The sequence below is a fragment of the Stegodyphus dumicola genome, chromosome 9, assembly GCF_044657685.1.
Source record: "Stegodyphus dumicola isolate Sdum_Otavi_A_Nest chromosome 9, ASM4465768v1".
Taxonomy (NCBI): domain Eukaryota; kingdom Metazoa; phylum Arthropoda; class Arachnida; order Araneae; family Eresidae; genus Stegodyphus; species Stegodyphus dumicola.
Genome location: NC_140776.1, coordinates 42,395,320 through 42,414,034, shown reverse-complemented (window position 1 = coordinate 42,414,034; position 18,715 = coordinate 42,395,320). Strand labels below are relative to the sequence as shown.

Here is an 18,715-nt window from a genome sequence, read left to right as displayed (position 1 = left end):
CTCACGTTCAACATTACGATGGGAATTATTAAAAAATGCTTTAAAGAAAACTGTTAAACATGAATCTGAAACACGATGGAGCGCCAAAGCAGAAGCGATTAGCGTTATTGTTGGAAGACTGGAAGAATTAGAACTATTAGAAAAATTAGCAGAGGATAGTACTAACACAAGTGACACCAGAAGTAAAGCTGCACTTTTATTGCAAAATATGCTGAATTTTAGTTTCATAACTTTAGTCCATTTTTGGCATAAAATCTTAAGGAGAACTGATCATGTGCAGCTTAGGTTACAAGATCCTAAAATGAATTTTAGAGAAGCGTTCCATGATCTTGAGTCATTAGCCACTGAACTTGCGGAAATTCAAGACGAGATCTGTAAAGAGGCGATAGAAAAAGCTAAGTCTCTTTGTGAAAAATAGTGTATTGATACAACAATCCATCCGTGTTAGAAGACGCCGAAAAATGCCCGGAGAATTGTCTAGAGACGTTGGCCTTTCCGCAAAAAGTGAAATTTCTCACGTTGTGAAAAGCGTTCTTGATTGTCTGCAGCAGGAAATAAATAAGCGATTTACACTACTAAGTGATCTTAACTCCAAATTTGGATTTTTACTGGACGTTGAAAATTTATTAAACAAGGATAATGTTGATAACAATCTTGAAAAAATTGTAAAAATATGGGTGAATTTTATAATACAGATTTTAATAGAACAGAACTCTATGTCGAAATATGTGATTGCAAGATGTTACTCCACAGTAGAAAAGTTATTGAACCTAAAACTCCATTACAGCTTCTTACCTTTATAATATCATATGGAGAAGATGTTTTTCCAAACCTGAGAGTCGCTCTACAAATACTCCTTACTATTTCAGTACCAATTGCTAACTGTAAACGTTCGTTCAGCAAATTAAAATTAATTTTGATACAGCTACGATCAACGATGGGACAAGATCGCCTAAGAGACCTAGTATTTTTAAGTGTAGAAAGAGAAAAATTTGTAATGATCGACTTGGATGAAGTAATTGATAAATTTGCTTCATCAAAGGCAAGAAAAATATATACATAGTAATGAATTGTATTCATTTATTATAATATAATATTATATTATTATTAAATATAGCGACCTTATATATATTAACTTTTAAATTGTTTGAAAATTGTACGTTTTTTTAAAAAATTAAATAAGTATGTAAAATAAATAGCATCTTTAACTTATTCTAGATGACCGCATGTTCGATTTTTCTACTGACAGACAGATTTCCGAATCCAATTCCAGTCTTGATTTTTTAACAAGATTCTTTTATCTCATATTTAAAGCCTAACCTGAGCCTGTGTCGAAAAACAGTACAGTATTTTGTAGAAGAGTACTTGCAGTGACTATTCGTAATATATTATAGAATATTTTAAGCTACGTGCTGTAATCTTTTATTTTTGTCTTATATTCTTATTACGAGTATATTCTATATATTAAATTACTATATGTTTTTCGGGGGGGGGGGCGCCAGAAAGTTATCGTGCCCCAGGACGCCAGTTATGCTAGCTACGCCACTGATCCCCTCGGTTCCAAAAATCGCCATTCAAGTTTCTTCTTATGAATTATGCTTCTAGAGTACCTCTGGAAGGATTTGTAATAATAACAGGTTAGACAGCTATTATTACAAATCCTGACATTCTGAATTCCTAACACATCTTAGTTTTATTCTTTTTATTTACTTTATAAATCTGTGTTATCTTCAACACTTGACTCTCGACACCCTGCAGCAATGTCCCTTTCTGAGGCCTCTCGTATATCGTCTCTGTATATCGTCATACAGTGTTACTCCCCCCCCTTCAATTCAATGAACTCAACCTTCAGCTCCCCCAATTTAAAAAAATGCACCCTCCTAGTTCGGTAATGCTGATCGGTTGTCAGTTCAATCTGAGTAGAAGGTATTCTTGGTTTGTCCGGTTTCAGTAATCTATTAAATTTTTAAGAAGGTAAGTTTATATTGTTAATTTCCTAAATATTCTTTTTTCCTTCTTCACACACCAAAACTGAAATTGTGAAGTATAAAAAATATTAAAGATATCATTTTTTAGTATATTGAATTACGTTCTTCGCCATAAAATAAATTAAATTCTTAATTATTCATGCAGAACGAATTATTCATGCATAATGTTCTATATGTCACATAGAAATAGTCTGTTTAAAAAATGATAAAGAAGGATTTTTTATTAAGTGTAAATTAGATATTACCTCTGTAATTAATAGTGCTGTTACTTTAATGTTAAATTATATTACTGTTGCAAGGAAATAAATATCGAAATTTAATGTCTTTGTACTCTGCCGTAAAAGTAATTTTGATTGGTTCAACACTTTCCTCAAACTTGCTGCTTTTTTGTGCCGAGACTTATTATTATTTTATTATTAGTCCAAAGGGGCAAATGGCTCAGAAGGACTTAATTTCGTTTTGGCATTTTGCGTTGATTCATTCCAAGCGTTGTTTCACTTTTCAAATTGTTGCCACCAAATATTATCGCCTTGTATTATATTTAAAGAAATTAAATAATGTATAATCTGCATAAATGTATGTATGTTTCTCGCACTGTGATAAAACAACGATACCTAATTTTGAATAACGTAATGCTCCTGCGAATATGGGCATGTGGAAGCCCAAATTTGAAATTTGGAATTTGTTTTATTATCGGTTTCATATTTTATAAAACTTTAACGAAATTTTTGATTAACAAACTCAAAGCTTTCAAAGCGAGCCATGGCAACGTTGTACAGAAAAAAAAAAAATTATCTCCAGCGCACGAGACTGTGTATCGGAAATTTTAAATAAAAGGCTCATTTTAAAATCATTTTGCGATATTTCTCGTGAACTAAGTTTTATGGTTTAAGTGCGAAGATGATATTTAATAAATAAAGGCAACACACAAAATGCTTAAAAAAACTCCTCTTTGGACGTAATTTAAAATCTGAAACCTTTCACTTTTATTATTATTATTATTATTATTACAATTAATGCAAGCGTAAAAAGATTTTATCTCATCGGATGACCTTTACTGTTAGCATTGTTAGTTCTCCCAGTCTTTTTCTAAGTGTACAAATCGTCGATATCCTTTCAAACATTATGAAACAGAATAAGATTTATAATTACATTTGATTAATTTAATTTATTATTTTAAGAAGTCGAATCAATACGAAAAATTACGAATAATTTAGGTAAATTTTTCTTTTATTTCAAAACAATTAAAGATACTGTAAAACAGCATGTAACAAGGCTGTACGTCGGAAAATTATTTCATAAATTATGAAATTTTATTTGATGAGAAAGAATGCAAAATAATATATTCACTTTACACGAGATGTTATATTAATACTTTCCCCCCAAAAGAGATAGCAGTTAAAAGTATGAGTAAAGTACGAACACCAAGAGACTTCAGGAAAAATATAAATAAAATTTATCAAAATCGGAGACGTTGTGAGGTGTTTCAGGTAAAAAAAAAAAAATTATCTGAACTTTTTATTATATTCTAGATGGGAATAAATATAGTTTTTTGTTTGTTTGTTTGTTCATTTTATTGCAGTGCAGTATTTCAGCTGGTCGTGTAAGGTTTTGTGAGTAAATATAATTATTTCATTATTTTGCTCTCTAAACCGGCTATAATGAAAAACTTCGCTGATTCCGGATAATAGATTTTCCAACTGATTGAACGTATGTTTATAGAATATAATTGTTCATGTTCTGTGATGCTGATGCACTTGTTGTTGCTTCGATAATATTTTCTATATTGTTTCTATATTGGTGCACCGAATTATTCTCACATGTGTTTGATATTTCAGCTTCTAATGTTTTTGATGTCTCTTTTTGTGTTTGCGCAGTAGCTGTCGTGGGAAAAGGTGCTGGTTTTGAAAAATCCAGGATACATATCCATAATTTTTTAGCAATATTTTGCAGAGTTCTTCATTAGTTTTTGTCTCTTTTCTCGAAGATTCTGTGTTCCTCCTTTTATTTTTCGTTTATCCATTCCACGTATCTAAAAAGTAACGTACAAATTTCAACTGCAGTATTTTTGGTCATCAACTTATGTTATTCAGTGACACAGTAAAATTCGCTAGAGAGTGTTCCTTTAATTAGTTTTAATGCAATATTTTCACTTTCACAATTAAATTAGAACGAGACTGTACTGTATTTTCATAAATCTACTTTACGACTGTTGGTCACTGTCGACTATAGGCTCTACTCTACACCTACCCTGCAGCTACCGTATCTCATGTGATTTTGAGTGCGATATGCGGTCCGCGCATTCATGTCAAAGAATCTTTTTTCTAAGGAGAATCTCTAATCTTCTTTGTTCGTGTCTCCCTCATGTGCAGGGCTGTCTCGCCGAGTAATCTCTGTAGACTCGATCGTTCGAGTTTCTTGATTGGCCCGAAATCGCTCCAGCCCACCTGGCATCTGCCCGGTCGCTCGCCGACCCTATCCGCCATTGCTTAAAGCTGAGATATAGCAGTATCTTGAATAGCCTGACTAACCGGTTCCGACATTATTTCACAGTGTTTTGAAATCGGACTAACTGAACTAAATGCATACAAAAAGCGATGATAGTTTCCCAAATTCCTTCTTGTTTTTCAACAAATAAAATTTATAAATTCAAATTTCTTCATTATGAATAATATTTAAAAATGTATATTTATCGTAATTGACATCTTATTGTCTAAAAATTTTCAATATCAATCACTGCAGATGTTCCTTTGGTGTTTTCATTTCAGCCATTTAACTCTATAACAACTAAATATATCGTTTACCCGAAATGTAAAGCTTTGTTCAGCTTTGGAATCCATATTCTGACATAGTTTCGATTATTTCAATAATTTTTTATACTTCTTCGGATTCAATAATAATAATAATAATAATAGTTGTTCAACTGTAGTTTAGCGACAGCTGTTGGAGTTCAAGAACGAAAGGCCTGAGCATACACGAGAAATAACGAGGAATCCTAGAAAAATCTGAAATATGCATCGTATCGCATAACTTTAAAATTTTACAAAAAGAGTCTTGATTCTATAATGAAACAAACTATCACTTATGCATTAAAATTAATTATTTAAAAATTATTTTTAATTATTTTAAATTAAATTTTGAAATTATTATTTTTAAATAAAACGAAATGTATAGCCTATAGCAGATCGATAGATCTTTTACTGTTTGTCTATTTGTCATATATGAAGTTCTCACTTTAAGCACAGAAGTCAAGGTGCATTATTTCAGTTAACATGGTTTAAGAAGGTACCTCATCAACTTGTAAGATTCTGTACTGTGTGCTTAAGTTACAGTTGAATGTGAAGAACGAGTAAGCGAATAATCGCTTGAGTTCATGGGATAGAAAAAAACAAGTAAGAAGGGTGAAGTAACCCTTTATTATTCCAATAAGGTGTAACAAACTCCGTCTTGGAGTTGTACAATAAAGCCGACACTCGGGCTAGAACTTAAGAGACTAAGAACTAAACTATACCAATCTTAACTAAAAAGATATAGCCGAAGCTATCAAACTTCTAACGGAGTTGGCCCCTTAACACTAATTGACTACGAGGCTATTAAGGGCTTAAAGAACGGCCGAGCGTAATAATAGCTTAAGAGATAGTAGCCTAAAACTGCGGATGCATGCTTGCCAGAATCACTGGTTCTCTCACAAAGGGAGTAGAACTTCGCGGTTAAATTCTACTCCTCAAATTTGCATTCAAACGTGATTCTAAAACTACGTTCTGTCTCGAAGTTGTAAGTAGAAATTAAGAAGCGATAGGATAGGAACCTTAAAATTTAACTGTTAGAAAAATTAACATAATCCTTACAAACTAAAGACATTTTTTGCTAATAAAGTACCTGTTATTCGCAGTATGATAACTGTTCGTGAGTGGTACCATGTTAGCGCTCATAATAATCCAACTGATTTAATATCACTGAGAACTGAACCTAAGGATCTTTTTCATAGTGATTTATGGTGGTATGGACCAACATTCTTGACTAATGAGAGGTTCTTGACTAAGCCTTGTGAAGTAATTTCTTCTGATATGGCTGAGGTGGAGTACGTCAAAGAACTCATACTTTGGGATAATGACTTAGTTAATCTAAATGTGGACTCTTAATTCCCTTGTTCTAGATCATATTCTTAGCATTAGTATATTCGTGTGTAAAGTTTTGTTTACAGATTTATAGCCAATTGTAAAGGAAAAAAAAATAATAGGTTCTCTAACTGTTAAAGAATTGGATGACGCTGAGAAAATCATGATCAGGTATGTAGAAATGATGATTCTCTTCCGAGAGTCGGACACAGACTTACCAACAGTAACCTTAATTACAATAAAAAAAAAGTCTTTGTAATGCCAAAAGATCATGTATTTACTAGATCAAGTTTTCAGTAATATAATGTTAAATATTCATTTTGGTGCGCAAGCACTATTGCATCAGGTTCACAGTAAATTTTGGGTTATTAATGATCAAGATATAGCTCAAAGGGTTGTACATGAATGTGTAACATGTTTTAAGATTAAACCAATTGTATGTCAACATCTTATGAGAAATTTACCTGGTGAAAGAGTTAACCCAGGGATTGTATTTAATACTTGTGAAATCGATTTTCGGGTTTATTTCTCATCAAGTATAAAAATCAGAGAAAGAGTAATTATGCAAAAGTGTACGTTGCTATATTCAAATATTTAGCTACTAAAGCAATACACTTAGAGGTAGTATAAGGTTGTATTGGACCCCTTGTCAATGAAGACCTTATGACCAAGGTAGTATAAGGTATTTATCCCGCCTTCTTTTCATGGTGTAATGGCCAGCACACTCGGCGCGTATCGAGAGGTCTGAGGTTCGAATCCCGGCGAAGGCATTGCTCATTTTTCACAGCTCCTACTTCGAAATAACCTAATGTCTCTACAGTGGCGCCCGAACTAAAAGGGTGATGGATGATGATTCTCCACCACCAAGATTTGGCGATTGGGTCCCCCAATTCCCAGTCGCCCTTTAAAAGGGGAAGTATATAAGGTATTTCTACCGCCTTCCTAGCATGCCTTCGTGATGCAATGGCCAGCACACCCGGCGCGTATCGAGAGGTTCGAGTCCCAGCGAGGACATTGCTCATTTTTCATCTCTCTTTTTTCTTCATCATTGCTTTCAAAAAATACCTGGTGTCTCTACGGTAATAACTGATTTAATCACATATGCATTACTTGCTACTATTAAAAGATTTATTGCTAGACGTGGGAAATGTAATACTACAATGCCAGATAACGGTACTAATATGGTTGGTGCAAAATCAGAACTGAAAAAATTGCCTAGCTTAGTCCTTAAATCTAATTCTGATACAGCAGATTTATTTCTCAACATCTGAATGTACGAGGGCTATCCAGAAAGTAGATTACGTTTTGGAATAAAAAAATAAACAAAGTATAGGAAACAAATTTTATTATATACAGATGAAAGCCACACTCAAATACTACTTTTCTACATAGTCACCATACAAATTAAGGCATTTATCGTAGCGATGTACGAGCTTGGAAATTCCTTCGTCGAAAAATTCGGCCGCCTGCGCCTTCAACCACTTCGTTACCTCTTCTTGCAGCTGTGCGTCGTCATCAAAACGCTGCATAGCCAGCCACTTCTTCATTGCTGGGAATAGGTGGAAGTCGCTCGGTGCCAGGTCGGGACTATACGGCGGATGAGGAAACAACTCCCACTTAAAAGATTCAAGAACTTTACGAGTGACATTTGCCGTGTGGGGCCGGGCGTTGTCGTGAATCAACAAGATCTTAGAGCTCAACATTCCTCTGCGCTTGTTTTGAATTGCTCTTCTGAGTTTTTGGAGAGTTTGGCAATACCTTTGAGAGTTTATTGTAGTGCCTCTTTCCAGGAAGTCCACCAAAATTACACCTTTTCTGTCCCAAAAAACAGTCGCCATCATCTTCCTTGCCGACATTGTTTGCATGCATTTCTTGGGTTTTTGGGGAGAACTTGTGTGCCCCCACTGCATTGATTGCAATTTTGTTTCACAGTTCACATGTTTCACCCATGTTTCGTCACCAGTAACGATGCGATCGAGTAAAGAGTCACCATCCTTATGGTAAGCGTCCAAAAAGTTCAACGCTGCAGCCATTCGCTGATTTTTGTGGTCCTCTGTCAAGATTTTTGGAATCCATCTTGCACAAAACTTGTGGTAACCAAGCTTTTCGCTGATGATTTCGTGCAACAAACTTCGCGAAATTTGTGGAAAACTCAAAGAAAGTTCCGTTATTGTGAAATTTCGATTTTCACGGACTTTAGCATCGACTTTTTCGAGAAGTTCGGCGGTCACTATGCTGGGTCTCCCACTTCGATCTTCGTCGTGAACATTGGTTCGGCCATTTTGAAATCTTATGACCCACTGACGCACTCCACCTTCAGTGATAATGTTGTCCCCATACACTTCACGAAGCTGCCGATAGATTTCTATCGGTTTACAGTTTTTTGCAGTCAGAAACCTTATTACTGAGCGCAGCTCGCAGGATTTTCAATTAACGCAGACATTTCAAACCGTCACAGTATCTGAACGGAGCACAGCATGAACCTCTCACTAGCACGGCTAGATGCAGACTGAGCTGCGCAACGCTCTGACCCCAAGATGGCCGCGCTAGCCCCGCCCCTAGCGGACACAGACGGAAACGTAATCTACTTCCTGGATGGCCCTCGTATACATTGGAAACTGCACCTAGAGCACCAAATTTTCGTGGTTTATGGGAAGCAGATATTAAGTCATTTAAATATCATCTTCAGCGTACAATCGGCAGTTATAGTATGTATTTAATTATAGCAAAGCACACTAGGGCTATCTGCCTAAGGGGAGGGATGCCTTCGTCGAGGACTTTCTAAGAGAAACTGGCTTGTATACACGTTACACACGGGGAAAACCACGAAAACACCCATGCAGCCAGCCCATTTGTGGGATTCGAACCTCGGACCGAACTACCAGTGTTCAGCGACTTTACCGCTCGGCCGCTGGTGGGCCGGCAGTTATAGACTTTAGAAGAATTTTGGTCTGCTGTCGCACAAATTAAAGGTATTCTTAATTCTCGTCCAATTTTACCTTGATTTTCTTAACGCCGAGTCATTTCCTAATTGGAGGTTCCAGTACTTCTTATCATGAACCTGATTTTGTCTTATCCTAAAGATAATAGACTTTTTAAATGGCCGATTAGTACCAAGTTCATTCAAGTTACTTGGAAACGTTGGCAAACTGATTATTTAAATCATCTCCAACAACGCACCAAAAGATTTAACAATAAAGAAAATTTAAAGGCAGATATGTTAGCTGTGTTAAAGAAAGATAATCTTTCCCCATTTAAATGGTGTTTAGCTAGAACTGTAGAAATTTTTTAGGATTGTATAAGTGAAAACATCAAACGGTGTATATATTCAATGTATTCTTAAAATTTGTTTATTGCCTAGCCAGGATAACAATGCTTAGCTTTACATTATTGTGTTCTTATTAGAAATTGTGCTTTATATTGCAATGGAACTGTTTTAAAAAGTAAGTTAGATTCTAGCATATTTTTATTATGTTCATGATAAAGAATTACCTATTAGCTTTCATATTTGTACTGTAGAATTAGTTGTTCTTGAAATCGTTAAACTGTATGTTTGTTTGTAATTTACGTTTTGAAATTTCAAATTTCAACGGGCAGTAGCAGTATCTCGTCAGGTTTTTTTTTTTTTTTTTGTATCTTGGAAGAGTTGTGCTTCTTGAGCCATTGCACTGTAAAAAAAAATCTGTAAAGTTACTAAGAAAAGTCGTGGAAACTGGGATGCCATGGATTATTTGAGTAATCAAAACAGGAATTTTCTTAGTAACTTTACAGAGATTATACCTGTAATGGTTACAGATGTTTGACATGTAATGTTACAGGAAGTTATTCTGTAGGCATAACAAAGTTTTTGTATGTTGATTACCGAAGCATATGCCTGTAAAGGTTACAGATCTTTTATCTGTAATGTTACAGGAAATTATCGTGTAAGTATAACATGTTTTTCATATGTGATTTACCAATGTAAACATCTGTAAAGATTACAGGAAATAATAGTGTAAGTAGATCGTAATTTTTGAATGTGAATTACTAAAGGGAATATTTGTAGATTACTAGTGTTCTGCTTGTAAGGTTATTGCAAGTGATTATGTAAGAACATGTATTTTCATGTGAAATTTTAAAGGATATATATGTAAAAGTTGCAGATAATTTACTTAAAAGTTCTTCCAAATAATTATGCATATAGAACATATTTGTCTTATACAAAATACAAAAATGATGTATTCCTAAATATTAAATATTTTGATTGTAATATTACTATAAATAATTACACATGTAGAACATATGTTTTATGTGAAATGTCTACAGCTACTGCTTGTAACAAAATATGCTGCATTTATTTATTTGTGGGGAAAGGGAAGTTATGTAACTTTAAATATTAAGTTTTTTTTTTTTTTTAAGGAAAAATACCTTAGATTTTCTAAAAGATATACAACATTTTCTTTCAAAATATTTCCAATGTTAAAAAGAAGCTCAAATTTTATGTTTTTCTTACATCTGCATAACTTTCCTTTATTGAATTTTAAGACATCTCAAAGTTACATATGCATCACGAAATAGCTGGAAAAAAAACTTGTGTATTAGACTTAATGGTTTTTTGGCAATAAATTAGTAATGTTCTAGAATTCCCCCGCTGAACACTGGTAGTTTGGTCCGAGGTTCAAATCCCGCGAATGGGCTGGTTGTATGGGTATTTTCATGGTTTTCTCCATGTGTAACATGTATATAAGTCAGTTTCCCTTTGAAAGTCCTCCACAAAGGCATTTCTCCACTTAGGCAGATAGTCCTAGTGTGCTTTGCCATACTTAAGTAAACTAAACCAAATCATTCTCCTTATACCCAACAGTGTAATCTAAAGAGACTGCAATTGGATATGATTACAGTAAACAAATATTTTAATGAAATTGTTTCAATAAACAATTCTAAATATTTTTTCAAATTCTAAAAAAAATTACTTATGTAACTCAACAATGAACTTAAATTCAGTTATCACAAGTTATCCAAAATTATTTTCATGCTTAATTGCATTATTCATTTTAATTACAACATATAATTCTTTTAGGCATAAATGCTTTTTAATCTCTTCTGCTACTGACCATTAATTGAAATAATAGATTAATTAATCGGACAGTTGTACAGGTATTTTCCCAGATTTAAAACTTTATTAATAAATTACATTCTTCTCATTGAATACAAAATTGAAGAATCAGTTAGTCCTAAATTTAATTTTTCAAGTATTCCTTCTACTAAAACATTTATTGCCTACAGGCAGCCAGACAGTAAGCTGAATACTAGCATTTGGCTCTAGATTTAAATCCTAGAGAATGGGCTGCCTGTGTAAATGTTTGTGTAACATGAAGTTTTCCTTAAAATATTCCTTTCCTTGGACAGATGGCCCTCTCTTGCTTTGTCATATTTCAAATAATCAATTCAAGCATTTAATGTAGGTATGACTTCACAACTTCGTCCCAAATTCTAACTGAAAAATTGAACAGAATCCCCTGATACTGTGTCTATAATACATGATGAATATAGAATGATCTTAAAAATTTAAGGAAGAAAATATAATGTATTTGGAAATGCCTTGATCCTATAATTATATTTTTCTCTGCTATGCCTAGAAAATTAAGAAAAGAATGTAAAAATTGAAGATAAAGAATTCAGCATTAATAATTGATATGATAGTAGTAATAAACTAAAAATTTTTTAATGAAAAATTGATAATGCATAATGGCTCCTTAAAATTTTAATTTTCTATCCTACTATTAATGGAACTAATTTATCACTATAATCAAAATGACTCAGATTTTCTTTCTTTAACTGATGTCAAAAATACGATGATTATTTCAAAATTCCTGTGGATGATTTAATAGTTCTCAAAATTTTCTATTCATTTATTAAATGGTTCAGATTAATGTTTTTGTTATCATTATTTCAAACGACTTTTTAAATCTTAGGGAAAAATGTTTAAATCTTCATTCAACAAAATTATATTTTTAGATAGATTTTTATGGAATAAAAAATTCTGTAAGATAATATTCATTCACACAAGATATTAACTTAGTATTTGCTCATTACTTTACAAGTATTCGATGAAGCCTTTTAGTGTAACATACAGGTTACATAAGGAACCATTTCATTTTAACGTAATATTCCATAATCATATATTTGTTTTCAAAAAATATCATATTTTGAAAATATTGGATATTGCAATGGATTTCGACTCTTTATTCCAATACACAGAATATAGAAACAAAATAGGTTTATTTTTATTTGAAAACTATCCAAAAGGAAAATAAAATAAAAAATAGGTAAAATTTATATTATTGTTATTTTTAATAACTAGTTGTGAAGGTGCAGTCCTCTTCTTAGGATTCAAAGCATGGCTCCTAAATAAAGAAAAAATCACATTCGTTAGAAGTACATAACATATTCTAAATTTGTTATGTGACATTTTAATTTAGAATCTCTTCATAATAATTGCATGCACTTGCACATATTCCAAATGATTTAAATCTTTTTTTAAATTAAATAATTAAATTGCAAACAAGATTCCTTTTGGTCCTTTCATGAAATCATAAATTGCATGTATCATCCATTTTTGAAGCAAAAACAGTACAAATTTAAATAATTCAGAAATATTGCAGAAAATAATTTGAGGTTTATTAGATATTTACTATATTTATTTGTAATATAAAATAAATCTGTAAAGTAGTTTTAATAATGATCAGATTTTTTTTAAGATTAATTTCTCTAGAAATTGAAATGTATTAAGGTAGCACTTCTCAATCTGTGGATCATACAGCTTGCCCTCATGGTCCTCCGAAGTTTCCAAAGGAGACAAAAAAATTTAGTTGAAAAATCTCAGAGTTTAAAAAGTTACATATGACAATCATCTATCACCTTTTCTCGTAAGATAGACATTTTATGAAATTTATTATTGGTTACCCTACTTACAGACTTCCCACTCAGTCTTAGCAGTAAAAGATGGATTTAAAGCACTATAACTTTATATATACTTACCACCATATATCGAAATATACTATCATATATCCACTAAGACTGTGGTCTTACCATCATATATCCAAATATAGAAGAGCCATGCAAGAATTACAAATTATCCTTCTCATTAATAATTTTGAAATATTAGAAATATAACTTTTCTTCAATGGACTTAATTATGAAATATAACGGATTTTAATTATATATTAAAATATAAGTGTACTAGTAGTAATATATGCTAAAAAATTGCTTTCGAAGGGAACAGCAGCAAGGTGATTCACAAATTATGATAATTCACATAATCTCTATTCGAAAAAAGTTTGAGAAACGCTGAAACAGGAGAATAATTAAATTATGGTTAATACTGGTAATTTCAGCCATATGCTTAAAGCTTGATGATCAACATTAAAAAATTCTCAGAAAGTGTTAGATCAAAAACTACTTTTCCACATAATATGAACTTATACGTAACAGCATTTAATACTTAGCTCACTGGCAAAATATACAAAATTTTGAAATGCAAGTATATATATATATAAGGCCAATAATATAGTTATCAACAATTAATGCATGAACTTCAATACTTACACAATTAACAAACACATGAACAATGATGTTACATGCATTCATCCTCTGAATTAACTAGTCAGTTTGGGTATTTTCTTTCTTAGATGTCGCAAAAATTGATCATGGATTTAATATTTTAAATGTTCCTCTCATAGACATTTTAATACTTGTATTTTTTACATAGAGTGTCATCTTTAGTTTTACAGATATTCATTTGTTCACTTATTACGATTAAGTTTTACAGACAGAACAGATGATACCTGATTACATTAAGTGGTATTTAAGACAAACTTACTTACTGGTACTTAACACAGTTGCTAGAAAAATATTACATAGTGAAAGACAGGGTACAAAGTCAGAATCTGAAAACTTATTGACTTACACTAAGCTATTTAATGCTTGAAATATTTATGATTAGATAATATCTTTTACATCATCAGTATCTAACAGTGATATGATATACTTTAAGTATACAGTAAAAACCACTCTATAACTTTTCCATAATTTTGTACAATTTTGATATTTAATGGAGGTGGTTACTTCACAAAGCATGATTCTCAGTGATAATTAATATCAATGTTTGTATCACCAGAATACTTGACATAATCACTTAAAGAGGTATAGTTGCTAAAGAAGGTTTTTCTATACTTCAAACAATGGTTTACATATTTTAAAAAGTATATTTTTCTGACACTGTTATTTAAAAAGTGTATAACTCCTTCTACTCTTAAGCATAAAAATTTGAAATTTTTATGCTTAAGAGTCATTCATTTAGTTGTAACTTACAGGAAGATATCTTAAATGCCTAAAATGTTTTAATTTATGAAAAACAGCAGTTAGAGTATATTGAAGGGTGCTCCCTGTATTATCAAGGGAGTGCAAGTTTGTGCAATTCTCTGATGTTTTCTTAAGTGAAAATAGGTCGATGTGTACATGGATACCGAGTATGTGCAATCTGTCTTCGTGTAGCGGCGGTTTTTGGCACACAAATCGTCGCTACACAAGCCAAAATAACATGGTCAAAGAATTGCACAAACTCGGTATCCATGTACTGCCAAAAATCACCAAATTTTGCCAAGGGGCACCCATAAATATGCTTTTACCAAAACAAGCTTTAAGGCATACTGTCAATTACATTTTAAATTCCAGTGATTTTTCAACACTAGTTCAAATACTCTAAGCATATGTTTGCATAAGTTACATAACTTTTGCATCAGCAAAATTTATAACTTAGTAAATATGAACTATGAAAAAAAAATATTTGAGCTTACCTTGACCCTTGGATTTACTAAATCTATGACACTTTTAACGCCAAAGAAATTCGATGACCGAAAATACGCGATGATTTATTTAATCTGGTTTTAAAATGGGTCATTTTAAGTTTGGCTATATCAACAACATATTACTCAGTATTGTTGGATAGTGAATTTGTAATTCTTTTTCATTCTTGAAATATATACACATGACAGAATTGGAATAAAAATTTTAGGTTTTTCAGATGAACTCATAGATTGAACTGATTTGTTGAATTTTATCAAGTAGTTCTTAAAAATACAACCAACGATTAATTAAAACCAACTGCAATTCAAATGGATACTCTTTGTCAAAAAGGAGCAGTAGAACTTATTTTAAACATTCAGCAATAAATAGTTTTCTGAATATATTTTTTAGCGTAACGGCAGTTTCAAACATAATAAAGAGAACAACATTCATTCTAATGAGGATAATTTTGAAAATAATTCACATTAAAATATATCTGAAAGAGATTTTTAAATGAAAAGATGACACAAAATAATTATTTTCAAAAAATACATGTTATCTCAGATATAGAAGAAATTTGGCATTGAGCTGAGTATTGAAATTAATATATGCAACTGACGTATCATTACTAATATTTCCATGATTTGATATTGAATGCTATAACTATTAAATATTAGTAAATGCATTTTATAATGAACTTTGCACCAAAATTTATAGTAAATTTATATGTAAATTTACATTGTAAGTACTAGAATGAATGTTGTACCATTTTATTAATATTTTACTTTTCAACAAGCATAAAGGAAAAAATAGAATTTTTTTTCTTTAATGTTCCTAGTATGTTACATCATAGTTAAAAATATGTCAAAGTCATGGCATTTCGATTGCCTTTTGTAAATGTTGGTTATAATGTAACTTAATAGATGCTTTATAAGTTGGTAAAGACTGTCCTGGATTAAAACTATCTTTAACACAAAAAATAATATACATTGAATACTTTTACAAATATGTAATTGCTATCCTACTATATAATCTTTTAAGGCGAACTTATCGCATGTATTAATGAAATGATATTCCATTTTTAATGTATGTTAAGTTATTTTGTCGAATTTTTTAAATATATTACATTTATTTTTTCTTTTTCGTTGAGATTAATAATAACATACATAGTGTAATAATGCTCTGAAAAATATTCTAAAGCAGTTCACGCTAGGATTAATGATAACATGTATGGAATAATAATGTTACATCGGCTCATTTACCCGGCTCTTGGCTGAATTTGGCGAGTTTTTGGCCGCCATCTTGAATTTCGGAAATGCGCCAAAAAGCGCATTTCGAAATCCAAGATGGCGGCCAAATATTGTTTTCCCTATCCGAGGGAAGTGGACAGGGAAAACAATTCGGAACTGCCAAAAGGAAAAATTGAACTTACCCTTGTTCGTGTTGACAAGATGACGCCTGACATTCCCTATTTCTTCAATGTTGTACAACATAGTTAATGTTATATTACTAAGCATGATATGATAACTTACTAATTGTAATTCAGTCTAAAGTAATAGAACAAGAAATTTTAATTAACGTGTACTTTAACGAGTGAAATGTTTTGCATGAAACGCTATAGGGCGAAGAAGTACTTATGCTCAAACTGTAAACAATCGATTTAAAAGAAAGCTTTCAACCTAAAAATTTGACTTGCATGTAATTTCGGCATTATATTATTTGGCATTTAAATTAATAATGAATTTATATTTAAATTAATTATGTTATGCAGGTAAGTGTATGATAGTTAAACATGATATATATGGATGAGAAATGAAAAATTAGAACATTTATTAAGGTATTTGTAATATATGCTAAGTTCTTTTTAAGAAACTTATTTTTCAGTATATAGCACTCATTTTTTTTATTAATTAATCAATTTGAACATATATTTTCTATTTTTCCCTGTGTTAGAATTTCAACTCTTTTAATTAATCAATTTAAACATATATTTCTTAACTTTTGTTTCAATATGTAATAATTTCACCTTTTTTAATTAATAAATTTAAACAAATATTTCTTAACTTATGTTTCAATATGCTAGAATTTCATATTTTTTAATTTATCAATGTAAACATATATTGCAAAATGAAGGTACTTACCCCTAGATGACATTGCTTGTACAATCTTTGTCTTCTTAAATTATGTTATTTATATTTATATAAAAATTTCACTTTTACACAAGAAAATTTTTATCCAGGTTCTCGCAGTTTCACCTTTTCACAAGAATATTTTTATCCAGGTTCTCACCGTTTCATCTTTTCACAAGAAAATTTTTATCTAGTTTCTCACAGTTTTGCAAGAAAATATGTATCCAGGTTCTCACAGTCAACAAGTTCACAAGAAACTGTGTATATGATAACCAGGGCTAGAAAGGGGGCATATGTCCGTGGGCACATCATCCAAGGGAAGCCAAAATGATGTTACGAATTTTTAGAGTTGAATGTTTTCCATTTTTGGCCAGTAGTCGGAATGAGGGGCACAAAATCTTCAGTTGTCCCTGGGCGCTGAAAACAGTAACTATGACTCTGCCGATAACTTATAAAATTTCATTTTTTCACAAGAAAAACTGTTATAGATTCATTCCTTGTTAAAATCCAATACTTCGTTTCACTGAACTCCACTCTTATAGATCGAGGCCTGTTCATCAGATCTGAAAAAGAACAATTTTTACAAGCATTTTGCATTTTGAAATTAGAAATGATTTCATTTCCACATCACCTTAAGACTTACACGTACTTAAAAAAAGAAAAATCTTTTCTTCTGCTTTTTGACTATTCATTTTAATTGAAGCATTACCAAATTTTGTAAATTAGAGTTTTTATAATTATATTTAAATCAATTATTTATAAAAAAATATTTATGCAGGTATTATCATATAATTTCGTTTAAAAAATAGGCACTATCTATTTTCACATTACTTGACGTTACATGCAGGTTAAAGTGATTTTTAATTAAATCTAAATTTGATAAAAAAAATAGAAACAGTAAGAAATGTGATTAATGGTATTAGTGAAACAAAATAGTTACAAATAATCCCAATTTTTAAGCTAGTACGTGTAAGACTAGGAGGTAGGAATCCTGACGCGTTTTTTTTTTACGAGGTTTCGCCAGGAGCCATAATCCTCTAATTTTAATGTGTACACATATATTTTATATTACTTACCATTCAGCACCACATTTTGCAGTTTTCAGCAGTATTACTTGGCAGTTCACTATTTGGATTTTTTTGTAGAGAAAATATCCATGTTATATATGTTCAGAATACGAGATAAATAAACAAGATTTTAAATTTCATGATCGTCGAGATTTCCTGCGGTGGCAGCAGTTGCTCAGTTCCTTCGCTTTCAGGTGTGGCCCGCATCAGTCGTTTCAACTCGGATGTGTTTCTTGAAAGAAAAACCTGGCTATACCCCCAGGTACTGGGTTTGTCATCCGAGTTGATTTCTCCATCTGCTTCTTCCCTCGTCTAAGTGGCAGCAAAATGTTATTTTTGAAGTCCCTAAACAAAATATCCATATTATGCATATTCATAATACAAGATAACTAAACAAGGTTACGATAATGAAAACATGTTAGCGTATATATAAACACTTTTATTAAATGTTTTAATATTTTTCTAAAAGTGTTCTTTCTGTTGTTTAGTTTTAATCTTTTGTTAACTACATACTCTTTTTAACTATAAAATAATAATTGAACATAGTACAAAAATACACAATTACCACAAAAGGGTGGCAAGTTTAA

The 18,715-nt window shown here is 31.6% G+C and overlaps 1 protein-coding gene and 1 long non-coding RNA gene across 6 annotated transcripts in view; one reads left to right on the top strand and one right to left on the bottom strand.

The window, feature by feature from the left end:
• Nucleotides 1–18,715, top strand: part of LOC118193315 (aldo-keto reductase 1B-like) — a 133,714-nt gene that overhangs the window by 34,309 nt on the left and 80,690 nt on the right. Inside the window, exon 1 of one of the 5 annotated variants that reach the window (XM_085823371.1) lies at nt 1,858–1,974. The exons of 1 other annotated variant lie outside the window; for it this stretch is intronic. Coding sequence is in view for 2 of the 4 variants with exons in the window: in XM_085823373.1 (XP_085679499.1) it covers nt 16,693–16,703 (11 nt within the window). In the remaining 2 variants the exon portion in view is untranslated. Of the gene's footprint in view, nt 1–1,857; nt 1,975–16,352; nt 16,704–18,715 lie in introns of those variants that run through there. 3 more of the 5 variants (XM_085823373.1, XM_085823369.1, XM_085823368.1) reach the window with 3 other exon arrangements.
• Nucleotides 12,351–18,695, bottom strand: LOC146995332 (uncharacterized). The gene is made up of 3 exons (XR_015042962.1): nt 18,138–18,695; nt 17,074–17,624; nt 12,351–12,492 (listed from the first exon to the last, which is right to left on the bottom strand). It is a non-coding gene; the product is annotated as an uncharacterized LOC146995332 (long non-coding RNA).